The sequence below is a fragment of the Toxotes jaculatrix genome, chromosome 5 (genome assembly GCF_017976425.1).
Source record: "Toxotes jaculatrix isolate fToxJac2 chromosome 5, fToxJac2.pri, whole genome shotgun sequence".
Classification (NCBI taxonomy): Eukaryota; Metazoa; Chordata; class Actinopteri; family Toxotidae; genus Toxotes; species Toxotes jaculatrix.
Genome location: NC_054398.1, coordinates 15,682,191 through 15,702,684, shown reverse-complemented (window position 1 = coordinate 15,702,684; position 20,494 = coordinate 15,682,191). Strand labels below are relative to the sequence as shown.

The 20,494-nt window shown below is 41.4% G+C and overlaps 2 protein-coding genes across 6 annotated transcripts in view; one reads left to right on the top strand and one right to left on the bottom strand.

The window, feature by feature from the left end:
• Positions 1-20,494, top strand: part of tmem266 (transmembrane protein 266) — a 30,638-nt gene that overhangs the window by 1,322 nt on the left and 8,822 nt on the right. The window contains exons 1-3 of one of the 4 annotated variants that reach the window (XM_041037782.1): positions 2,462-2,531; positions 2,776-2,894; positions 11,401-11,589. In XM_041037782.1, the coding sequence (XP_040893716.1) occupies positions 2,875-2,894; positions 11,401-11,589 (209 nt within the window). In that variant the 5' untranslated portion in view covers positions 2,462-2,531; positions 2,776-2,874. Of the gene's footprint in view, positions 1-2,461; positions 2,532-2,775; positions 2,895-3,770; positions 4,038-5,534; positions 5,703-11,400; positions 11,590-20,494 lie in introns of those variants that run through there. The other 3 variants (XM_041037785.1, XM_041037784.1, XM_041037786.1) reach the window with 3 other exon arrangements.
• On the bottom strand, positions 245-1,896 carry LOC121181708 (pro-neuregulin-4, membrane-bound isoform-like). Of its 2 annotated transcripts, none has more exons than XM_041037791.1 (5): positions 1,782-1,896; positions 1,508-1,545; positions 1,320-1,413; positions 1,027-1,179; positions 245-874 (listed from the first exon to the last, which is right to left on the bottom strand). In XM_041037791.1, the coding sequence occupies exons 2-5, from the start codon at positions 1,515-1,517 to the stop codon at positions 802-804; spliced, it is 330 nt and encodes a 109-aa protein (XP_040893725.1). In that variant the 5' UTR covers positions 1,518-1,545; positions 1,782-1,896; the 3' UTR covers positions 245-801. The 2 variants fall into 2 exon arrangements, with proteins under 2 accessions (XP_040893725.1, XP_040893726.1); XM_041037792.1 differs by having other exon boundaries at positions 1,508-1,604; positions 1,782-1,874.

Here is a 20,494-nt window from a genome sequence, read left to right as displayed (position 1 = left end):
ATGGTTTAGGGTTAAAATTAGATTTAGGCTTGGGCTAAAAATAGGCCACAGGCTGAGGTTAGGAATGAAATGCTGGTGGTTAATTCAGAAGCTAAGGAATGACTAGTCAGTCAGGAACTTCACATGTATACAAATGCAAATGTGTGTGTGTGTGTGTGTGTGTGTGTGTGTGTGTGTGTGTGTGTGTGTGTGTGTGACTGCACACATGCAGTTTCCCACCAGAAATCACACAGTCAAATGATTCATTGGGGATCATTGCATATATTTACACAATTACAAAATATTTACTAATAGCATAATGATCATATTCATTAATTAATACAAGGGGTTGTATCAGAGTTCTTCATTATAAGCTCAATAATTAGAATAACATTTCACAAAATAGTTTTTACATAGTCACACTGTGCTTTGTAAATAACATTCCAGAAAAAGCACATAGATTGAAATGTGATTTTTAACATGAGTAACACCAGTGCCAACTTCTTAGCTGTGTTAAAAAGGCTACTGTGCAAGGTGTGATTCAATTCCCACCCACTCACACTTGTTTCACACTTTGGTTGTGTGTGTGTGTGTGTGTGTGTGTGTGTGTGTGTTAATGAATTACACCTTTCTGTAGCAAACTGCATGGAATCCAGAAATGAGACGATTAATCAGCTCTCAGCTCTTCACCTGCCTTGACTTTCAGCGCTGCAGTTTTCCTCCGTCTATTTGTCTTTCATAGTGTTATCATACAATAATTCCATCATCCCGTCCGACATACAGCCAAAAGAGAACAAAACAAAATATGCACCAAAAGAGAGGTTATACTCCTGGTTTTACTCTCCAGTACTGTTGCTGATTGTTCTGTTGGCTCTGTTGCTTGGCTTTCAGCATCCTGTGCATGGACACAAGTAATGGTCATTAGCTTTAAAGGAATATATCCAAGGCTTTAGTACAATAATAACAAGACTACAATACTTCCACATCCTAGTGTTATTTTTAGATGTCTCGACAAAAATGGCAGTCCCACATCCGTAATGTACTTACTTGCGTGTGTAGTAGATAACAACCCCCAGCACTATTAAGATGAGGAGGGCAACGAGGACCACGGCTGCAATTAACCCTGCCTCCCCTGCATTGGTGAACTTGCTCTGGAGCTGGAACTGTTCACATCTGCTGCCTTTGTAATCGTCATTGCACCTGAATTAAAATATGACGTGCAAAAATGTAGTCACAGTCTGCCAGCACAGAGAAAGACTGTCAAAAATATTGCCATTCCGTGAAATCAATCAGGTATTTCAGCATAAAAGTTAAAGGTTCCCCTTCTTTATGCAACTTACACACAGGAGAGTGCATTCATAGAAGGTATTTTGTAGCATTTCCCTCCATTCATGCAATAGGTGGCTTCCTTCTCATCACAGGGGTCTCCGTGTTCTACACAAACAGAATAACAAACATTTCAGGAAAGATAGCTGTAAAAGAGCTTGATATTATTTGTTTTTTCTTCTACTATTTTCTTTAGTTTTACCTGCCATCATTTGGAATGATTTTTTTCCTCTCTGTTTCCTGAGAACACAAGAAACTTTTTTTTTTTTTTTTAGGTCACGGAGAAGGAAGCAATCTCACTACCAAGGAAAGAATGTCATAAACATAACCAGAAGTTTCAGATGCCAATAATGAAAACAAACTATATATATATATATATATATAAACAGTTCAATCTGAAAGGCCTTGTGAAAAAATAAGTTATGAGATTAATACATCATCACCCTGACTGAAATCAATTAAAAATCTGTCCTTACCAGCTCGTGAGATCCCAGCTTTTAGCAGTTAGTGCAGGTTATGCTTGTGAAGGTGAGTCATAGTGACTCTTTAAAGTAACTCAGAAGTGCTTTTAGTTGTACCTGTGAAGGAACTGTCATGTGGGAGTGTTCCTCCCTTGGCCGAGAAAAATGTTGTGATTGCAGTTTGTCCACATTGTAAATGGCACGCTAAATGTCAGGATACTACCTACTGATGGTAGGTAATTTGTTAGTGTGTATCATTAACGGTGTCATTTGCTTGTGTGCGAATGATTCACAAATACCTAAAATGCCTCTTAAAAGTCGCTGTGAAAGTGTTGAACACTGTGACCGACTATCAGATAAAACAAAACTGAGCTGAATACGTTTTTGTTCTTGGAGGTTCAGTTGCATCATGAGATCAAGGGGGAGGATGGGTGAGGAAATCACCTGTTGTGCATGTGAGCTCAGGGTATCTGGGTTTGGTTAGAAAAACTGAATGTTAGGAATGCATGAAGGCATGAATGGAATCGTGGGAACGTTTTTTTGTAGTCTAAGAACACATCACGCCACTTCCACCAGACAAATAATTACTGCTTAATGCTCAGTACCGTTAGTTGACTCATCAATGGGCCTCCTTTTTGTCTTTGTTTTGTTTTGTTTTGTTTTTTTTAATTGTTTACTGCTTGCTTTTGCAGTAAGAAATGTGATGATGATGCTCTTAGGGCTGTTCAGGCTCTCAGAACACACTCAGGCAGCCCTGAGAAAATGGTAAATTTTTTAATGACATTTTAATGACATTTCTGCTCACTTTCTGACTTTTTGATTTTATGTTCTGAGTGGTCCACAGATGGCCTCACCTCATAGGCCTGCCATAGTTGCATTTCATTAGGCTAACAATTTGGATACCGCTTTCTAATAAGGCATCCTGTATTAATGATTAAGATGCAACTAATTATTATATTAATAACTTTAAATGACTCACTTATGTTTCAATAACTGCTTTATCTTTCAGAAAACGTCTCAGTTTTTTAGAGGGAGCCCTGCAGTAAGCTGTTGGACTCTGGAAAAGGACAGTGGAGACTCTGGACCAAATTCAAGCAATTAACAACTTATGAGCATTTACAGATGCAGGTTTGATGAATTATTGTAAAAACCCTTTAAAGTAGATGTATTAACTATTAACTGCAGACTTGAAATCTTATTAGAAAGTGAGAACCTCATGAGCATTTATTGATGGATTGCTAACTTTTCTAACAAAATAGTAAAGATGCACTCCGACCAAAAAGGATTTTAACAACCTTGGACGCCAGAAGGTCTCCTCATTGTTGGCTATAACTGGTCTATTATAAAGCATTAGTAAATGAACTGCCATTGATAAACCAATTTTGTTACAACCTATAAACAAAGTAAAATCTCAGTGACAATGATCCTCTTTTGGCGTTTCGGAGGCCTAGGTCCTCTGCTTCATTTTTATACAACTCAAGCATTTCAGCAAATCTACACTCACGCAGAATCACTTGAAGTCACTGTAAGTTTTTTTTTTTTTTTTTTTTTTTTTCGTGCGGGTGGGTTGTTATCGCGAGGAACTCTGAAGCTCAAGAGGTGAAGTGAAGCGAGAGTGTTTTTCTACGTCGACTGTTCCAGGGTGGCACAGAAAGAGGGACGTCCGCGGGCTCTTATGGCTTAAACAGGAAAACACATAAAATATATGATTTATTTGTTAGTATTGTGTGTGAGTCTAAGCGTGTGTGCTTCTGTCTGCGTGTGCGCGCGCGCGCGAGCGCGTGTTGTAAATCTAGCCCGGTTTCCTCCGCGTTGACGGAGCCTCTCGTCACACATCTGTCGCCGCTGGAATCCCGTTTTCAGCACCTGGACAGCTCCCGGTCGTGAACCTCTCTTCCTATTATCGGGCACATGGAGTCCCTGGTGTGACTGTGGGGGAAGCCCCTGCAAGCGCATTATGCATCCCTCCTGAAAGATGTCGTTATCTTCCTGATTCAGTGACAGCCTCGTCGTCTCCGCTGAAGGATGGTGCTTTCAGTCCGGAGTAGGTGTTGTCGTCGTGCGCTGTCTTCTGAGAGGCGATACGGGTGCTTGGCCAACGCAATTTTGAGGGGATTCGCAGCCTACACACAGCAAGATCCGAGCTTCTCTCACACCGATCATCATCATCATCACCATCATCGGCGAGGAGGGAGATATAACCATCATCTCTGCGAGGGCAACGAAGTCACGACCACGCTTTACACAATGTAGAGCAAGAAAACACAATAGGTTAGTGTGTCTTTGTATTTCTTTTCCAGTCACGCTTGATTTGAAGCGCCCGGGGTTCTTGGGGTATTTGTGTTGTGTTTAAACAAGAACAAGACTGAGAGTGCATGGCCTCTGAGCACAGTGGGAAAATGTTAACAGCACCATAACTGTTTATGTAGCTGCGACTCGGTGGATAATGATTGCGAATGCATCTTGATTAGGTTAAACGCAGAGAGCCTGGACAGAAATAGCCCACAGTGGTTGTTTAGTGAAATGAAATAGTAAAAAAAAAAAATTGCTGCCTTTGTGGACAACCACCTCCGCTGATGAAGCACTTACCCGTAGACTGTACTTATAGTAATAAGTGGCAACTCAAGATGCTGATTGTGAAATTCGATCTCTCCGATACTGTGATTTACTCAAGTCCAGAAGTACTTTGCTGTGGTAAACGTGTGAATTGCCTCCAGAGAGAAATACACACATCTTTGATCCCACTTGCCTTTTTGGTCACATCTACACTGATTTCTTAGAGTAAGAGAAGCACCTTGGTAAGTTTTTTTTTTTTTAACAATGCCTTAATCTCCTTGACTTTATGGGCATCTTATGGCCAGAGCAATAGTTTTTCGTATAATGCTAAAGACCTCATTTTCTGGGATGCTGCAGTGAAACAAAATCACTCAGCCCTTGAATGACCTGGGCTGATTTATCCTGAGTAGCATTTAATCTGCTGCGCTTCACTACATTACTCTGCTGTGGCTGTGAATGCTGACTCCTCACCTCTCCACATCTGAAGGTTTTCACTGTGCCTCTGCGTGCCACACACTTCCCCCGAATCCATGAAATATATGTCGTAAATCACAAAGCTCTGAACAAGCAACACAAATGGGTACAACTCGTCTCTTGTTGACAGCTAATTTCAGTGTTACGTTTACATTGCAACACTCAAAACTAGGATTTTTTTTTTTTTTTTTAGGTAAAAAGTGGATGTGTCATGTTAAAGCAGTGGCTATGTTGCTTGTGACTTTCCTGTCTGGTCATGACATGTCTGTTCCCTGCAAAGCAGCTGGAGTGGGGCTTTCACTGAACGGACTTTGACATCAATGGCTCTCTATCCCGTGGCACAAAGAGCTAGCATCCTGCTGTACTTGCTATGCAAGAGGTGTGATGTTCCTCAGCCTCTGATTCACAGAGCGGAGCGTATATTGGAGGAGATTTAAAATCCATTACAGTTTAGTGCTCCCCAGGAAAAGAGTTGAGAGGAGCATAGCTAAAGCTGAACTTAGGACAGGGCGCCTTCGGGAGAAGCATAAACACTGATACTACATTGATTATCGTGCATGTATTTGTGTTATGCAGCCCAACTGTACATAGGTATTTCACAGTTTTGAGATTGGAGGTTCATTCTCAACAGCAGCTGGAAAAAAAACAATATCCTCACAAGGTCTATTAGATGCTGAGCTCTCAATCATGTGTCACAATATTTCTCAGCAGACAGATTTTGCCCCTTGATCTGCTTCATGTTTTTTTCCTCTTTATTTTCCTGTGGTAATGACATTGTTCTTTTGTATTTTCTTTAGGTGAGGTAGGAGCCAGGTCTCTGCAGTGGTGAAATCCCATTTCACACTTGGAGTCATTTATTGTGGACGTCTGTTTGCAGCAACAAGACCTCAACATGAGCAATCCCCAGTGAGTATAACACCAGCCATAGTCTCGTTTGAGACCATGTCTGAGTGTGAAATCTTAAATCTCTATTTATGAACACACTGTCTAATGCAAAGGGAATCTCACCAGGGTGTGGGATATGATTAGCAGAATGGGACCTGCCTATTCTCAGCCCCCCCTCCATGAATGACTTTGAACAGGGATCAGTGGGAGAAGCAGAGCTCGGCCCGGTCCATCATCATCTGAGAGTGAGAGAGCGGCCGGCCATCTCCAGTCTCCGCTGGCATCTCTTAGCATTCAGGAGGGATGTTCACTTGTCATCTTCTCTTATTAATAATTACTCTGTGTGTGTGTGTGGTCCTCCAGACAGACCCTGCATTCTGATGACAGCCAGGGTTGGGGCTAAGAGAAGGGAAAAGGGAGGGAGCAGGGCAATGGAGTGGAGTGGGAGGAGGTGGAGTGGAGTAGAGTGGAGTGGAGTGAGGGGTGAATGCAAAATGGGTTCATTCAGCTGCATCTTCTGGTTAAAGGCGCAGGATGCTGCTTCCAACCACCAGAGATCTCTGCCCAGGCCTCAGAGAAGCAGATTAGCACAGCTGATGGTTGATTGCAAGTCCATTTGAACGGAAATGTTTGTGCAAAACATCTGTAACCAGACAAAATGTGTACATAGAGAATGTGTTGACTGGTTAGTAGTACAAAGGCATGACTTAATGCCGGTGACTCTCTGTGAAGTGACAGATGGGAAACTCTCATGCAGAGAAAGGTCTTTGGAGTTATTTTCACCCCTGCTCTCCCAGACTTGCTGCTGTAAATCCTCTCTCTCTCTCTCTCTCTCTCTCCATCGCTCTCTCTCTCTCTCCATCGCTCTCTCACTCTCTCTCTTTATCTATCTCTCTCTCTCTATCGCTCTCTCACTCTACAAACAGTGGGAGGCAGGATGGGAAAAATATTAGATCCTCAAACACAACAAATTCAAAGGGATTTTACTTGCACATTTCACATAATGTAATGTAAGAATGTAAAATATGTTTTTTTATATCTGCATGCGGTTCACATTTAAATAGCAGTGTTCAGCTCAGCTCACAAAGAGCAAACACCACACACCCAGAGGAGCCCACTGGCTTTGAAACAGGTCAGCTAACATTTACTGTAACTAACCTCAGTGTCACATGATCCAGGGCCATGCTCTGGTATGCCTGACTTAATGACAATCATCAGAATAAAATCTGCTGATTAGCAATTCACTGCTTAAGGAACTATTATCTATGTTTGTCTCATCATTCCGATATTGGCTTGATTTATTTTCCCCATTAAAATATTTAAGTCCTCTTTAAGATAATACATTCAATTCCCAAGTCACTGTTTAAAGAATGAATCTAGAAATATTCTATTTATTTTTTCTTATTCCATTAAAGCACCAAAATCAACAATGAATTGTTCCAACTAACAGACATTGTCTGTGTAACCAAAGCCTGATATACTGTAACTCATTCCTCTGTGCCATACACCTCCACTGTAGTTCAACAACTATTAAAAGATCTGATCTTACAAATGTACCATTGTGTTAGGAGCTTGTGGCAGAGCTGCTACTGCTGCTGATGCTGCTCCTGCTGCTGCTGCTGGGAAATCTGGACGCTGCCCATTTGAGTGATTTGGCACATTGGTCCCACTTTCCTGATGATATCAGAACAGTGAATTGCTGCGCACCGAGGAGTAGCCAAGTGTCCGTATACAAACTCACTGGCTGAGACAGAGTGGATGGGTTGTAGACAGCTGGCCAGAAATACCGTGGCCATGAGCGCTCAGAATGACAATGATACTGATGCCCTCTCTGCAAACCACCAGTTCATGCTGAGGCAGCACTTTAAACTCCACTGAAGTGACAGACACAGAGAATTTATTGCTCCGAAAAGGTAATTTAAAATATGAAGTGACAGGCATCAGTTTCACCCTTTATCACCTTTGTAGAATAGCTACATTATACTCTATTTGATCATTGTTGTTGACCAGTGTTGGAATTGTATAATATTATAACAGTCATGAGCTGCTGTAAATGTTTAGCTTGGCCTAACTTCACATTAGCAGTCATTTATCCACAGGAAGTTGACTCTTGCACACACATTCCTATGTTTTTTAAAGAACTACCTTGCTGTACAGTCACACCCAGGTGGTGCAGGTTGAGTGCTGTGCTATAGGACACGTCTTTACAGGAAATCTGAAGTAAAGCCCACTTAGCTGTAACTGTCTCTCAGAACCAAAAGACTATCATCTGCCAATAAAATACAGAGAAAAAGCTGGGTTCAGATGTCATTCATCTCAAACTTCTCTCAGACCAGAGTCTGTTAGTATGATGTAAAATACAAAATAATATAATTTGAACACGTTCATGGCAAATTTAATATGTCCCTTACAGTAGGTACGGAAAATATTCAGACCCCCTTAAATTTTTCACTCTTTGTTATATTGCAGCCATTTGCTAAAATCATTTAAGTAAATTTTTTTCCTTATTAATGTACACACAGCACCCCATATTGACAGTGTACATTAATGAGGAAAGCAATTTTAGCAAATGGCTGCAATATAACAAAGAGTGAAAAATTTAAGGGGGTCTGAATACTTTCCATACCCACTGTATGTCAGCATTTGAACCAACCTCCTTTATGTGCACAGGGTTTTAGTATTCAGAGGAAAAAGATATAAATTAGTTTTACTTTATGTTGAGTTCAGCAGTATTGGACCTCAGTGGTATTTGAGTACCTTTCTCACAGAAGGCGGCGCAAAACCGAGGCTGGAATAGATTACAAGTGAGATTCATTTAAACTAGATCTATGGAACCACTGAGTCTTGCCAAGAAGATGTTCCTATTGAAAATGTCTGTGGGGAAAAAAAAAGACGGCCTTGTACATATTTCCACAAAATATGTTACCGGGGATTGCCTCTGTAAGGGAGGGTGTTATTTGGTTATACCTTGTTGTAACTGAAAAGAGTGGGAGCAAATGCAATTAGTCACTTCACCAAGAATATTAATAACGAAACCAGCTAAATCTGATCGCACACTTTCTTAGTTTTGTATTTGAGGTAAATCATTATTATGCCTGTAATGCCCTGACAAACAGAACTAAACTGTTTAAGCGATGAGTTAAAGCTGGAAAGGCGAGAACTCAGCAGGCCATTATATTTTTATGTGTGTCTATTGATCACTACATGATGATTTATGGTGATGCAATGTAAAAATGCTGGGGGAATAACTATGGATTGCTGTTACTCTGGAGCAGCCAATTCCTGGCAGTTATTGTACACAAGCAGCAAACAGACCATAAAACACATAAAATGACTGTACCTGCAAATTTGTATTTACATATATTACAGATTCCTAAGAACATATTATATCTTTTAACAATACACAGTTTATTAGTGTTAAGTTAAAGTTGCTGTTTGTGTGTAATAACAGCAATGTCTGTTCTGAATAGATGAGCATTTTGGAAAAGTTGAGTAATAACCAGTTTTATTTGAGTGTTTACATTATAATATGATATAGTAACTTCATGTAACTACAGCCTTAAGATGTGGAAGAACAGTAAGAACAATACCATGTAAAACAAATAGGCGCTGTTAGTGTCTTTTGGCCTCATTGTTAGCCTTGGCTCATGCTCTGTATGGGTGCGAGATTTTCCCCCCGGCCATGCATGCTCTATGTTAACCTTTTTGCTTCCTCGTGGCGTTTGCTAACACGGCATGCCTCTGAAAAGATCCCAGCCTTTAGCATTCTACTGGCTGCCCTTGCCTGCTTCGTTGAAGGGTGCAGAGTGTTCAGATGTGAAGCCTCCGCTCCCTCCCCAGGATGGCAACCGGCCACTCCACTGGGCTCTGCACATAATGGCTCCTGGCCTGCTCTGTGATTGTCTGGAAATGTGATTTTGATGCACTAAACAGTTTGTGTCTGTCATGACTGATTAGTGTCCTTGTTGTGGTCGGTCAGAGGTGCCAAGTCTACAGACAACGATGGTATTCGCGGGCGTGTTTTGTGGCGAGCATGTTAATATAAGGGCATTTGACCCTCGAGCTAAATAACACATCTAGAAGGACTGGCACTAAGCAAAGAATCAGATATTTAAAGGGCGGAAGGGCGAGGCATTTCACATAGTGAGGAGATGAGAATAAGAGAAGTTTGCGTTGCATTGTTCTATTGTGCCACGTTAAGACAATATAGTGATATATAAGTTAGATAAGTTTTGATTTCCTGTGAGAATCACAAAATTACCTTTAAAAGGAGTCCATTAAATGGTTATTAGTCTAGAAATAAGGAATGATAAGGAAAAAGAAAGACCTATTTTCCTTTTGAGAGCTGCCTACATTAACATTTATCTGGAAGGTGGGTCTGCTCTGTGATGTTTTACTAACTGTTTCCTCCGACTCTGTTTCACCTCCAGCACAGAGGTTGTAGAATTTACCAACCCAGTAGCTTTTGTTCCCTGTATCTTGTAATCAATGCTTTCCTCCACTGTTAAGAACTGGGGGTTATTGATGTCTCCACACTGGCTGCACTGGGACAGCTGCCAAACTGTGTGAGTCTCCTGTTCCAGGGCCAGGGTGACTTCTCCTTGTCCTCTATTGGCTGAGTTGGAGGGATCACAGCCGTCCCCTCTTACATATTTAAATTTTAAGACCTCATTGGCAGGTAAAATGACACTTTGTCTGGTTCTGTATCGTTAATCTCACAGAGAAAACATAGTAGATGAATCAAATTTGAGAAATACCTTTAAAGTTACATGACTGTGTTGGTAATTGTGTACATTTTGGCCCCACCATTTTAGGTTTTCACACCAATTTTCTATAAGTAACCACTGTCTTCCATTTAATTTTTTTCAATTTAGTTTAATTTATTTAATCAGATAGAAACAGGTAAAGCTTCAGTGAACACAAGCTCTGATACACTGAATTAATGCACTGTGTTTTTAAAAAAAATCAAATCCAGGAGAGGAGCAATGGATGTTGTGATTGGAATATCACTTCATATCTCAAATATCAGGTGTTTGACACCAGAACATCAAATTCGGCACAAGGTCACTCATCTCAAGCAAGTTTGAAGTCTGAATTTCAGTCTGTAGTGATTCATATTCATTGATCAATACTCATTTATGAATGTACGACTGGTTTGTAGTTGAAGCCAGAATCCCTAATGTTTTAATCAATAAACTGTTAATATGCGTGGAATTCAAATTGGTATTTTCATTGTGGTTTGAGACTCACTGCACTGCTCATTCTGCTAATGAGAAGTGTAGATCAACTTGTGATGACTTGCCAGGTGAATGTGTCCTTGTTGAAGGTGCCAGTGTACACTGGAAACAAGGAATTTCACACCACGTTTGTGTTTTCATTCATCAAAATTAAACATAGCCCCAGTAGTTATTATCACAGTTTGCTACCTGGAGCTTTTTTTACGACTTGGCTACCTGGTGCATTGGCTAATTTAAAATAAGCAGCACACCTTCATACAACCTCGCACTGCAATTCTGTTGGCTTTGCTGCAGACTTCACACATGGAAATGCATAAAACCTCTCATGGATGACACTGTTTCTCTCTGTGTGTGTGTGTGTGTGTGTGTGTGTGTGTGTGTGTGTGTGTGTGTGTGTGTGTGTGTGTGTGTGTGTGTGTGTGTGTGTGTGTGTCTGTGTCTGTGTCTGTGTCTGTGTCTGTGTCTGTGTCTGTGTGTCGCAGGGCTCCTCCCCAGGCTGGAGCCTCAGAGCTGGAGGTGATCTCCCAGCAGGTGGAGGAGGACAACCAGTGCGTGGCCCCTGTCCAGTTGGTCAACTTTGCCTACAGAGACTTGCCTTTGGCCGCCCTGGATATATCCCTCGCTGGATCCCAGCTCATCTCGAACCCAGATGAAGAGGACAACAGAGAGGGGTACGTCCCATGAAATCGCTCCAATGCTTCCTCTAACTTTCTGTTTTTTGCTTGACAGTTTGACTACAGCCAGTGAAACAATCTTTAGAGATGATTCTGTTTTTAATAAGCACTCATGGCTGGTTGGGGTACCCTGAAACAGCAACTTGAGTGAGGTCATGTAAACAAGAGGCATTGTATTTAAGGAACATGAAGCTCGTGATTTGGTTCTGAAACTACATGAAACTTAATAGTTTAATTGTCATCATTTGAAGGGTGTCGAAGATCTAACATTTTGAGGAAGCTGGAAACAAATTAGTTGTATGAATATCAATGAAATCTTTCTTTAATTAATTTATATACTAAAAAGCACAAGATGTAATTACATATTGATTGATGTTGGCCACCACAGCTAAGAAGATACTGGAGATATGGTGTCTGAAACATTGTCTCTGCTTGTTGCATGAAAGTGCTACATCCATAATTAAGGCAGAATTGCAATTACTACAATCTATAATCTACCCTGACAGAGAAAAGCTCTGCCGTCACTCCCCCCATAGCTCGTTATTGCACATGGTAATTACACTTGGCGTGTTGAATCACCCCTCATTTTATATTAGAGTCCAGGAGTCGAGGATATTTGGCGATGAATTTATTAGTGTCACCATTCTAAATGGACAGTGTCTCTACTGATGTGTTCATTTCAGCTCAATGACACAGCAATTTCTCGCTACCAGACAGGCTTCTGTTCGTAATGTCGATTTCTGGCAGAAAACAAAGAGTGTTGTTAGCACCATAGCTTTCCTGAAATGTCAGCGCCTTGTGGCGGTGCTGTTTCTGTCCATGAGGCCTGCTTGTCCTGGGTTCGTGTTGTTTTCTTATCACCATATCGCCATGCTGCAGGCCCAGTACTCTCAGGACAGGACACACCCCTCCTAGAGCACCCCTGTAGCAAGTGTCCATGGCTCTCCACTCAGGAAGCGTGACTCACAACCCTTTGGCTTGCTGCGTTGCTGGCATCCGTGCAGAGAAAGTCGACAAACAGCATAAGCTTAATTAGAGGATCCGGCATTTTGCCATCCAGGCCCTGGTGTGTCAGCTGACCATGTCCGGCTGGACTTTGCCTGGTCTGGCCCGGTCCGGGGCAATGTCTCTGTGGGACGGAGGGCAGGGACAGATGGGTCCTGTCCCAAACACCCACTCTCATATCTTCCTCACTTTCTCTTGCTCAGAAAAAGAACAGAAAACACACACATAGCAATGTCACAGCAGAGGGGCAGGATCTGGCAGCCCAGCAAAATTATCATCACAGCGGGCACTCTCATATGGCACCATATGACACCCTGGTCCCCTGGGACTTGGCATTGTGCAGTGGAAAAGTCAGGCATTGCCAAGACCTGTCTCTTGGAAATTTGTCAAGGCAATAAGTATAAGTAAGTAATAAGTAAGGGTCATTCATTCTGATTAGAGAAACAAATTCTTCAGAGTCCAGGAAGCTTAGAAATATTCAGCTAAGTAGGGAAAACAGAGAGCTATCTGTCATCCATGAGTGTTACAGGGTGTTCAATGAGCTTTTTAGATTGGAATTCCTGATTTTCAGGTCCCAGGCATTCCAGGACGTAGCCGTCACCACAGTTTCATACACACATTTGTTGAAAATAATCAGCACTTTCTCTTCGTCACAGGTTCTGGCTGCCTTTGTGACTCATGTGTGTAACATTGCAGGAATGACACAAAGGTGGGATCAGTTGTATCTGTAAACCATTTCTCTCTTGTTTGTATGCTTTGTAAATGACTGTGCAGCTCTATGGTTCAGTTTTTGGTGATTAGCAGGACAGTCTGTTTTCACAAACTACTATGACTGACATTCCTGACATGCCTTTATATCTTAGTCATGTTCTTTTCTGGAAGTGATTATATCCTGTGGTTACAGGTCCGTGAGCAGGTGTATTCGTGTTTCAGTTTTGATCATAATAATTATTGTTGTTCAGTTGGGAAAGTCTATATTGATTTCTGGTCAGTGTTTTAGAGAAATAGTTTTACACCAATGGTCAGAAATGGGAAAAGAAAGGGGCTCATTACCTGTGATCATCTTTGATGATGAAGCCTTGGTTTTGTTTGGCTGTACACAAAAAAAAAAAAAACAGAGCAGAAGAATACACACCAGAGGAGCATGTTTAGTCTTGCACGGCAGCTTCTCATGGCTCTTTAGCAGGAGACGTGGGCGATTATGTAGGAGGTGGATGTTCTTGTGGACTACAAGGGGCACATGCAGTACTTGCAGATTCTGTGCAGTGATGAGCTGGATGGAATTATTAATAGGTTTTGGCAGCGCCATCTTCTCCAGAACTTGCTGGAAAGTCCAAGATGTGGGTGTTGTAATTTCACATCCCCCTTTGGTCACATAATCATTGTCCCATTTGTGTTATTGTATTACTTCAAAATTCAGTTTTTTTCATAGTGGATTTTTTTCTTAAATGACAAAGTTGCGTGCTTTGTCATTTAACAGTTGCGTGTGTGAAAAGCATACACGCATTGATGTTGAAATATTTTGGTACTATACTTTAGCTGTAATGAACAACGTCAGCATTATGGAGTGTGCATCTATTTTAATTTCCTAACACAACAAACTGTTTTGGATGTGTGTCACTATCACTAGTCATCTACGTTTTTTTCAGAATAGTAAATGTCAGCGATCACAGCTTGCACGTCAGATAAATATTTGGATGAGGCAATTATATGATAAAGTAATAATAAAACTCTGCAGGTTTTTTTTTAGATACACTAGAAATAAAACCAAGTACATGTTACTTGTTTTAACAATGGTGCAGCAGCAAAATGGTGTATTGAGATTTTTTACTATTCTTGACCTTCATGACCTTAAGACATGGTAGAACCCAGTCTCCTGGCCTCAGCCTGTGGACCCCGGGCTGCACATCCTGTACTTCTCCTGGGTTATCATCCCTAGATCAGCCTGCTGTCCACAGTAGCAGTAGCATATGCCGTTGATCTCCAGGGGGCCAGACTGAGAGGTGTGAGGCGCTGCAGAAATGACAGATGGTTCATATGGGTCAACCTGCCGCTTTGACTGGAGGAGAGTGGAGGCAGAGGGGATAAAGAGAAGGATCGAGGGAGAAATGGAGCAGAAGACCCTCCTCCATGCTTTCATTCACAAAGCTGCCAGCTGCAGATCACAAGGAAATGCTTCTGTTTGATGAATGTCATATCTGTCCATGTTGGACAGCGGTGAGGGATTAACCCTGTGCTGTGTTGCATGGCGACAGCCACAGTTTCTGATACCACACTGGACAAAATGTCTGATATTAGATAATGTTATATATGCCCAAGCCAGTCTAGATTGAATGCATTACTCAATATAATGCTCAGACCTCCACAATGAAATAAAGTTCTCTATCCACATTTATAATGCTCAAGGTTGAACTAAGATGGAATAATTAGAAAAATCTAGACTGAACAATATAGATCTGAAGACCTTGCCATACACTCGTATGAATCTTGAATTGCAGCAGCAATATTTCATGGGGCTTTGGAATCACGAGCCATACTATACCTGCTCTGTGTTGATGGATGTCTGAAAAGAGAGCAGGATTTCTCTTTCCCCCCCCTCTGACTCTATTTCAAACACACAGAGGCACAGTCCTCTCCATCAAATTGGCTCTCTTGCCTGGCACCATGTGCGACACAATAGATGACATTTGAGTGCAGGGTTTGAGGGTTTGTTAATATTCACAGACATGCAAAGTGCGAGATTGCTTTTTAGGCTGAGAGCGAGAGAGATCAAGTGTCCTGGTGAAAACCCATTTATCAGGGACAGCTTGTCTGCTGCTCTGCACATGGAGCCCCATCCATCTCCATTTGCTTAGTATCTGTGGCCCATTTCTCTGGCAAAGTTGTACCATGGTGTAGGATGCTAAGAGTGAAGAGATGATAGCTGATCACGTTTGGAAACAAGTGGAAAGGTCTAGTATTACTAGAAAACCTCATGCCTTTTTATATAGTAGATTAAAAGTTTATTTATTGACCAGAGGCGATACGAGTACCGGACCAAAGATTTGATTTGTTAATTTGCCACAGTGTAGAAAATGGTGTTTTCTGGTGTGGTTGTTGGTGTTTTGAGACCGTAAGAGATTAATAGCAATGAGACGTGGAAGCTCCAAAATGTACCATTGATCTACAATAACTTCACTTTATTCAGCATATTTATTGCTTAGCTGGTTTTCCTCTCCCAGGGCTTCTTTTCCTTTTTTTGTGGCTATGATAACAGGGATGGCCCAGCAGTGGTTACACAGGAAAGGATTTAGCCTGTTGTTCTGTTGGCATTTGTCTTGATTTTCATGCAGTCTAAGTAGATGCCCCACCTGTGCTTTCTCAAGACACAGAAGCGCTTAAGTTAAAAAAAACAAAACAAAAAAAAAAACAGGGATTAAATGAAATGCCTATTCAGGTGTATAAAGTAAGTTAAGGAACAAGTGCAACTTAGAGCAGGAAAAACCTGAATGGGATGAAGTCCTCCAGCCTCTGCTATTCAGTAGCCTGCAGGTGCACAGTTGTGGTCCATTTTCCCCTGCCCGAGCCTGCTGAGTTCAGCAGAGTGGTGTGAATTGGCTGAAGTTTATACAGGAGGAACCATAGGGCTATATAGTTATCAGTACAGAGAAAGGATGAGAGAGAAAAATTGAGAAGGGAAACAGAAAATCTAAGTCTAGTAGTGTCATTTTAAACTGCTGCAGCAGTAGTATCTGACATTGCCCCTCACACCATCAAAGATGTATTCAAATCAAAAGATGTTCCCCAGTGTCCTCGTTTCTCACTGAATAGTCAAAGAGATTCAAGAGATATCTGAGACGGGAAAAAGAACATAGTCTGTAAAAATAATAATTAACATGAAAATGAAAAATTTTACTTTAACTATATAATTTTTTTAAAAACTTAATCTAATAATAATCGTTCCAGAACTCAAACTGATAACCTTAAATTATTTGTTTTGTCTAACCAACAGTCCAAATCCCAGATATATTTGGTTTTCAATGATATAAGACAGAGCACAGACGTAAGAAGAGAATCAGTAAATATTTGGTATTTTTGCTTGTAAAATGACTTTAGCCACTAAAGAATTATAAAAAATAGTTGCCTTCTAATTTGTGTCTGTCCACTAATTGATTGATAAACTCACTGGCTACTACTAGTAGACACTACTTCATTTTAAAGGTTCACAATCCAAATCAAAAAGGTCTGGGAAGCAATGTACTAATGCTACAGCGTACTATATGAAAAAGGGTTTTTCCTAAAAAAAGAAATTTGAACAAAAGCATAATTTGCTTCTGTACTTGAATAAATGAATGGCTGTGAGGCATGGTGATCTGAGTCTTGGCCATGTAGAGAACTGACTTGCTGCCTTCTTTTTTTTTTTTTGCTCATGGCATGATTAATGATTTTGGAAGCAAATGTAATTGTGGGGCAAATGCCACAGATCTGTACCCTAATGTCCTGAAGTTTTTTGGAGTTTTTTTTTCGCAGACCAGTGTTGCTCTGTTGTAAATGTGCAATCAAGACATCAATCAAGACTTCCAATCAATTATTTAGAGGACTGGAACAGCAGTGCAAGTCGTTCACAGTGACATTGTTTTAGGCTTTCCTTTGCAAATATTTTGAAGGAGAGGTTAGTAATTGCAGTTGTTGTCCGGTGTGTGTGTGTTTGACCTTTTTTGGTCCTCATGGGGAACAAAGCCTGGCAAAACATCATTGCTGAGATCCTGGTTAAGGTTAGGGTTAGGGCTAGGCTAACCATAATGAGTGTAAATCAATGAAATGTCCTAACAAGGACAGCTGCGCTAATGTGTGTGTGTGTGTGTGTGTGTGTCTTACAATCAATACCACAGACGAGTTGATAGAGTCTTTGAGACTCATTATTTCTGAAGGAATTTTCGCCTTTTCAGCCCTTCCCCGTTCTCTCTCGCTCAATTTCTTAACTCACAAACACAGCACCACCTTTCTGATTTAATTTCCATTTAACTTGTACCTAATGAGTTTACATTGTATTTTACCCTGTCTCAATTACAGGAGACAGTATAATGAAAGAGATGCTCCTTGTGATAGGCTCCCCACCTCAGTGAGAGCTACTTAGCTTGAGCTGGAGCCAAAACTCTGTCCCGTCTGTGTGAATGGACCCCAACAGAGCGACCAGACACCTTCCTCTGTGCCAGTCAATCTGCCTGATGTCTTTGTCCATTCTGTCCCTGTCTGGCCGTTCTGCTGCATGCAGCCGGCGTCATGTACAGCATGCCATCACTTCCATCTCAGGCCACTATTGATCTCATGATCTAATCCCCTCGCTCTGCGCTGCTGTCGGGCACACTTCGATCTTCCCCCAGTGTGTTACCACTGCAGCCGCTGGCCCGTTTATGTCTTTATGAACCTGTCCACAGCACACGGCACCTTGCATCTTTCATTTCCTCCACAAACAATGTCCTTAACAGTGTGTGTGCATGAGTAACGATTTGTGTGTGTGTACATGCATATGAGTCCATGACCAGCCCTTGAGGCATTGCCCATTCGATCTGAACCATCCGTGACCCTGCGAGAGAGTGAGCTGATTTTCTTCCTTGGCTTGCTCCACCACTGAAGCAGCTTCACTTCCTCATAAATACTTCAGGTCCTCAGCGTTCAAGGTTTAAAGTGATTTCCCTAAAATTAAGTTTCTGAGCTTGGAGTAATCCATCACTGCCATTTACTCTGCTTCCAGACAGGGTTTTTCTTTACAGGTTTATTAAATTAATACCTTTTCTGCCTGGCTTATGGGATAGGTCTGAATGAATTATGAGTCCTCACAGTATGAGTTAAATCATGCTTTTCAGTCCTTAAGGTAAGTGAGGTGTCTCTTGGAGTGTGTGCTGCTCATTCGAACTTTTAACTAATGGTCCACAAATGTCCGGTGACTGTGTGTTAGGCGTATCATTAGGTAAATGTTTCTTTTTCTTGGCTCTCCTCCACTGGCAGATGGGGTTTGACATTGTTCCTTGGGAACAGATCAGTGCTGGGGAAAGTCTCTATGGTATCTGCTAATGATACCATTACCCTCCACCACCTCTTTGTCACCCCAGGTGTTGAGCTCCTAATCTTTTGGCATTGGCTCATACAGAGGGTTGCCACAGAGGACTGAGTGCCACCAGTTAGCCTCTGGGAGAACATTGACACAGCATGGCAGAGCTCCAGCCTCTCTGCTGACCTTGGTGAAGGATGGAGAGGATGTTTAGCTGTGCTACACCAGAGGTTCAGCTACTTCTGTAAAATGACCACGCTCTGTAGGATCACCTCTCTCTTTTTCACCTCAAAGAATAACTCCAGTTTATTACATTTTAGGTATTATTTTTTTTATAGTTTTGGACACGATTCCTTTTGGTTATGGCACTCAACAAATTTATTGATTTAGAATCACTGGGACATCACTTCAGTGCAGCCCAACTGGCCAAGAAACAAGAGACCATTAGACAAGTTACAAACAAGCCAACTTTTTTTGGAGATAAAACCAGAAGCGTGTCCGAAATGTTAATGATAACCTCTTACTGCACAAGTACAGCAGGTCACAGACGCATTAGAAAGTCAGTAAACTATGATGGATTTTTATAATGGATACTTTGGGTAATAATTTTACTGTTCACCTTTCTTTTTTTACATGAAACAGTATTAGTCAGTCAGTCTGACAAGATGACAAAATAATCATCAGCAGCTATTTATATCATAAACTTTCATCTTCTCAAATATGAGGATTAGCTACTTTTCTTTGGTAGTGAATTGAGTCTCTTTGGGGTTCGGACTGCTGCTTGTACAAAATAAGACACCTTGTGGTATAAGAAATAATAATAAACATTTCTCACTACTTTCTGACTATTTATAGACTAAATGATTAATCAAACAATTGGTTGCAGCCTAAATTCCAAATACCTTTACCTAACCTGGGGTTTGTTAAAACATGTATGATCTTCGCTGGTGTTACATACCTCAGTGGACTTCTTTGTTGGATTTATGAATGTTGCCACATTCATAAATCCAAGCAACCACCTTTCTGAGTACAGTGCTATCGTTACTGTGATGAGCAGAATTCAGACTAATAAAACCCACATTATAATAAGCCGGAATCATTCTTCTCTCAATTTCAACTCAATCAGCATCTTCCTCTGTTCTCTCTTTCTGATTCTTCCTTCTCCAGCTCCCCCTCCTTCCTCTCTGGCTCTCTCTCCAGTTTTGGATGAGTCCCAATGCCTTTGAACCAGCTGTACCCCGCTTCCTCTCTCAGTGTTTGCCGCCTTCATTCTGAGCTGAAGCAGGGGTAGAATAAATCATCCTCTCTTGTCCTCTGACAGATATTGCCCGTAGCTTTCCTCCTATGGGGGACTGGTGACAACGGATAGCTGCTATTTTCGAAGGAACGTACTGCCTTTCTCAGTCCTGCTTCTGAGAAAGGACAGCACCCAGCTCCCCTCCTACACACACACACACACACACACACACACACACCTCCCTTTTTTGTGTCTGGTTTTCTAAGAGTACATCTGAGTAGCGTGTGTGGAATGCAAAGCTGTGACAGGAAGGGAAAGCCCAGTGTGCCTCCTGGAGATTTGTCATTATTTATTGACCATAAATCCCCTGGAGTTTCAGTCAGTCACAGGCTCTGATTGGAGGAATTTGAATCGGAGAGTAGGGATGGATTTAAGGCAGGTCTGCCACTCACATCTTCCGACCCAGTGTACCTGGACAAGCAGCGAGCTCACCGGCACACTCCAAAATAATGGAAAATATATTCCAATGTGGAGGGAGATGTAAAAGCAGTAGCTGCTAAACCACTAGTTCTAGGAACAGGAATTATGAATGATCCAAATTTCTCCCTCATCTCTTCACTCTGATGTTC

Bases quoted from the DNA above. Each gene is read 5' to 3' on its own strand.
- LOC121181708 (XM_041037791.1), bottom strand. The intron at 1,180-1,319 runs GTAAGTTGCATA...ATTTTAATTCAG, and splicing joins ATGAATGCACTCTCCTGTGT to GTGCAATGACGATTACAAAG. The intron at 875-1,026 runs GTAAGTACATTA...GTCCATGCACAG, and splicing joins GTTATCTACTACACACGCAA to GATGCTGAAAGCCAAGCAAC.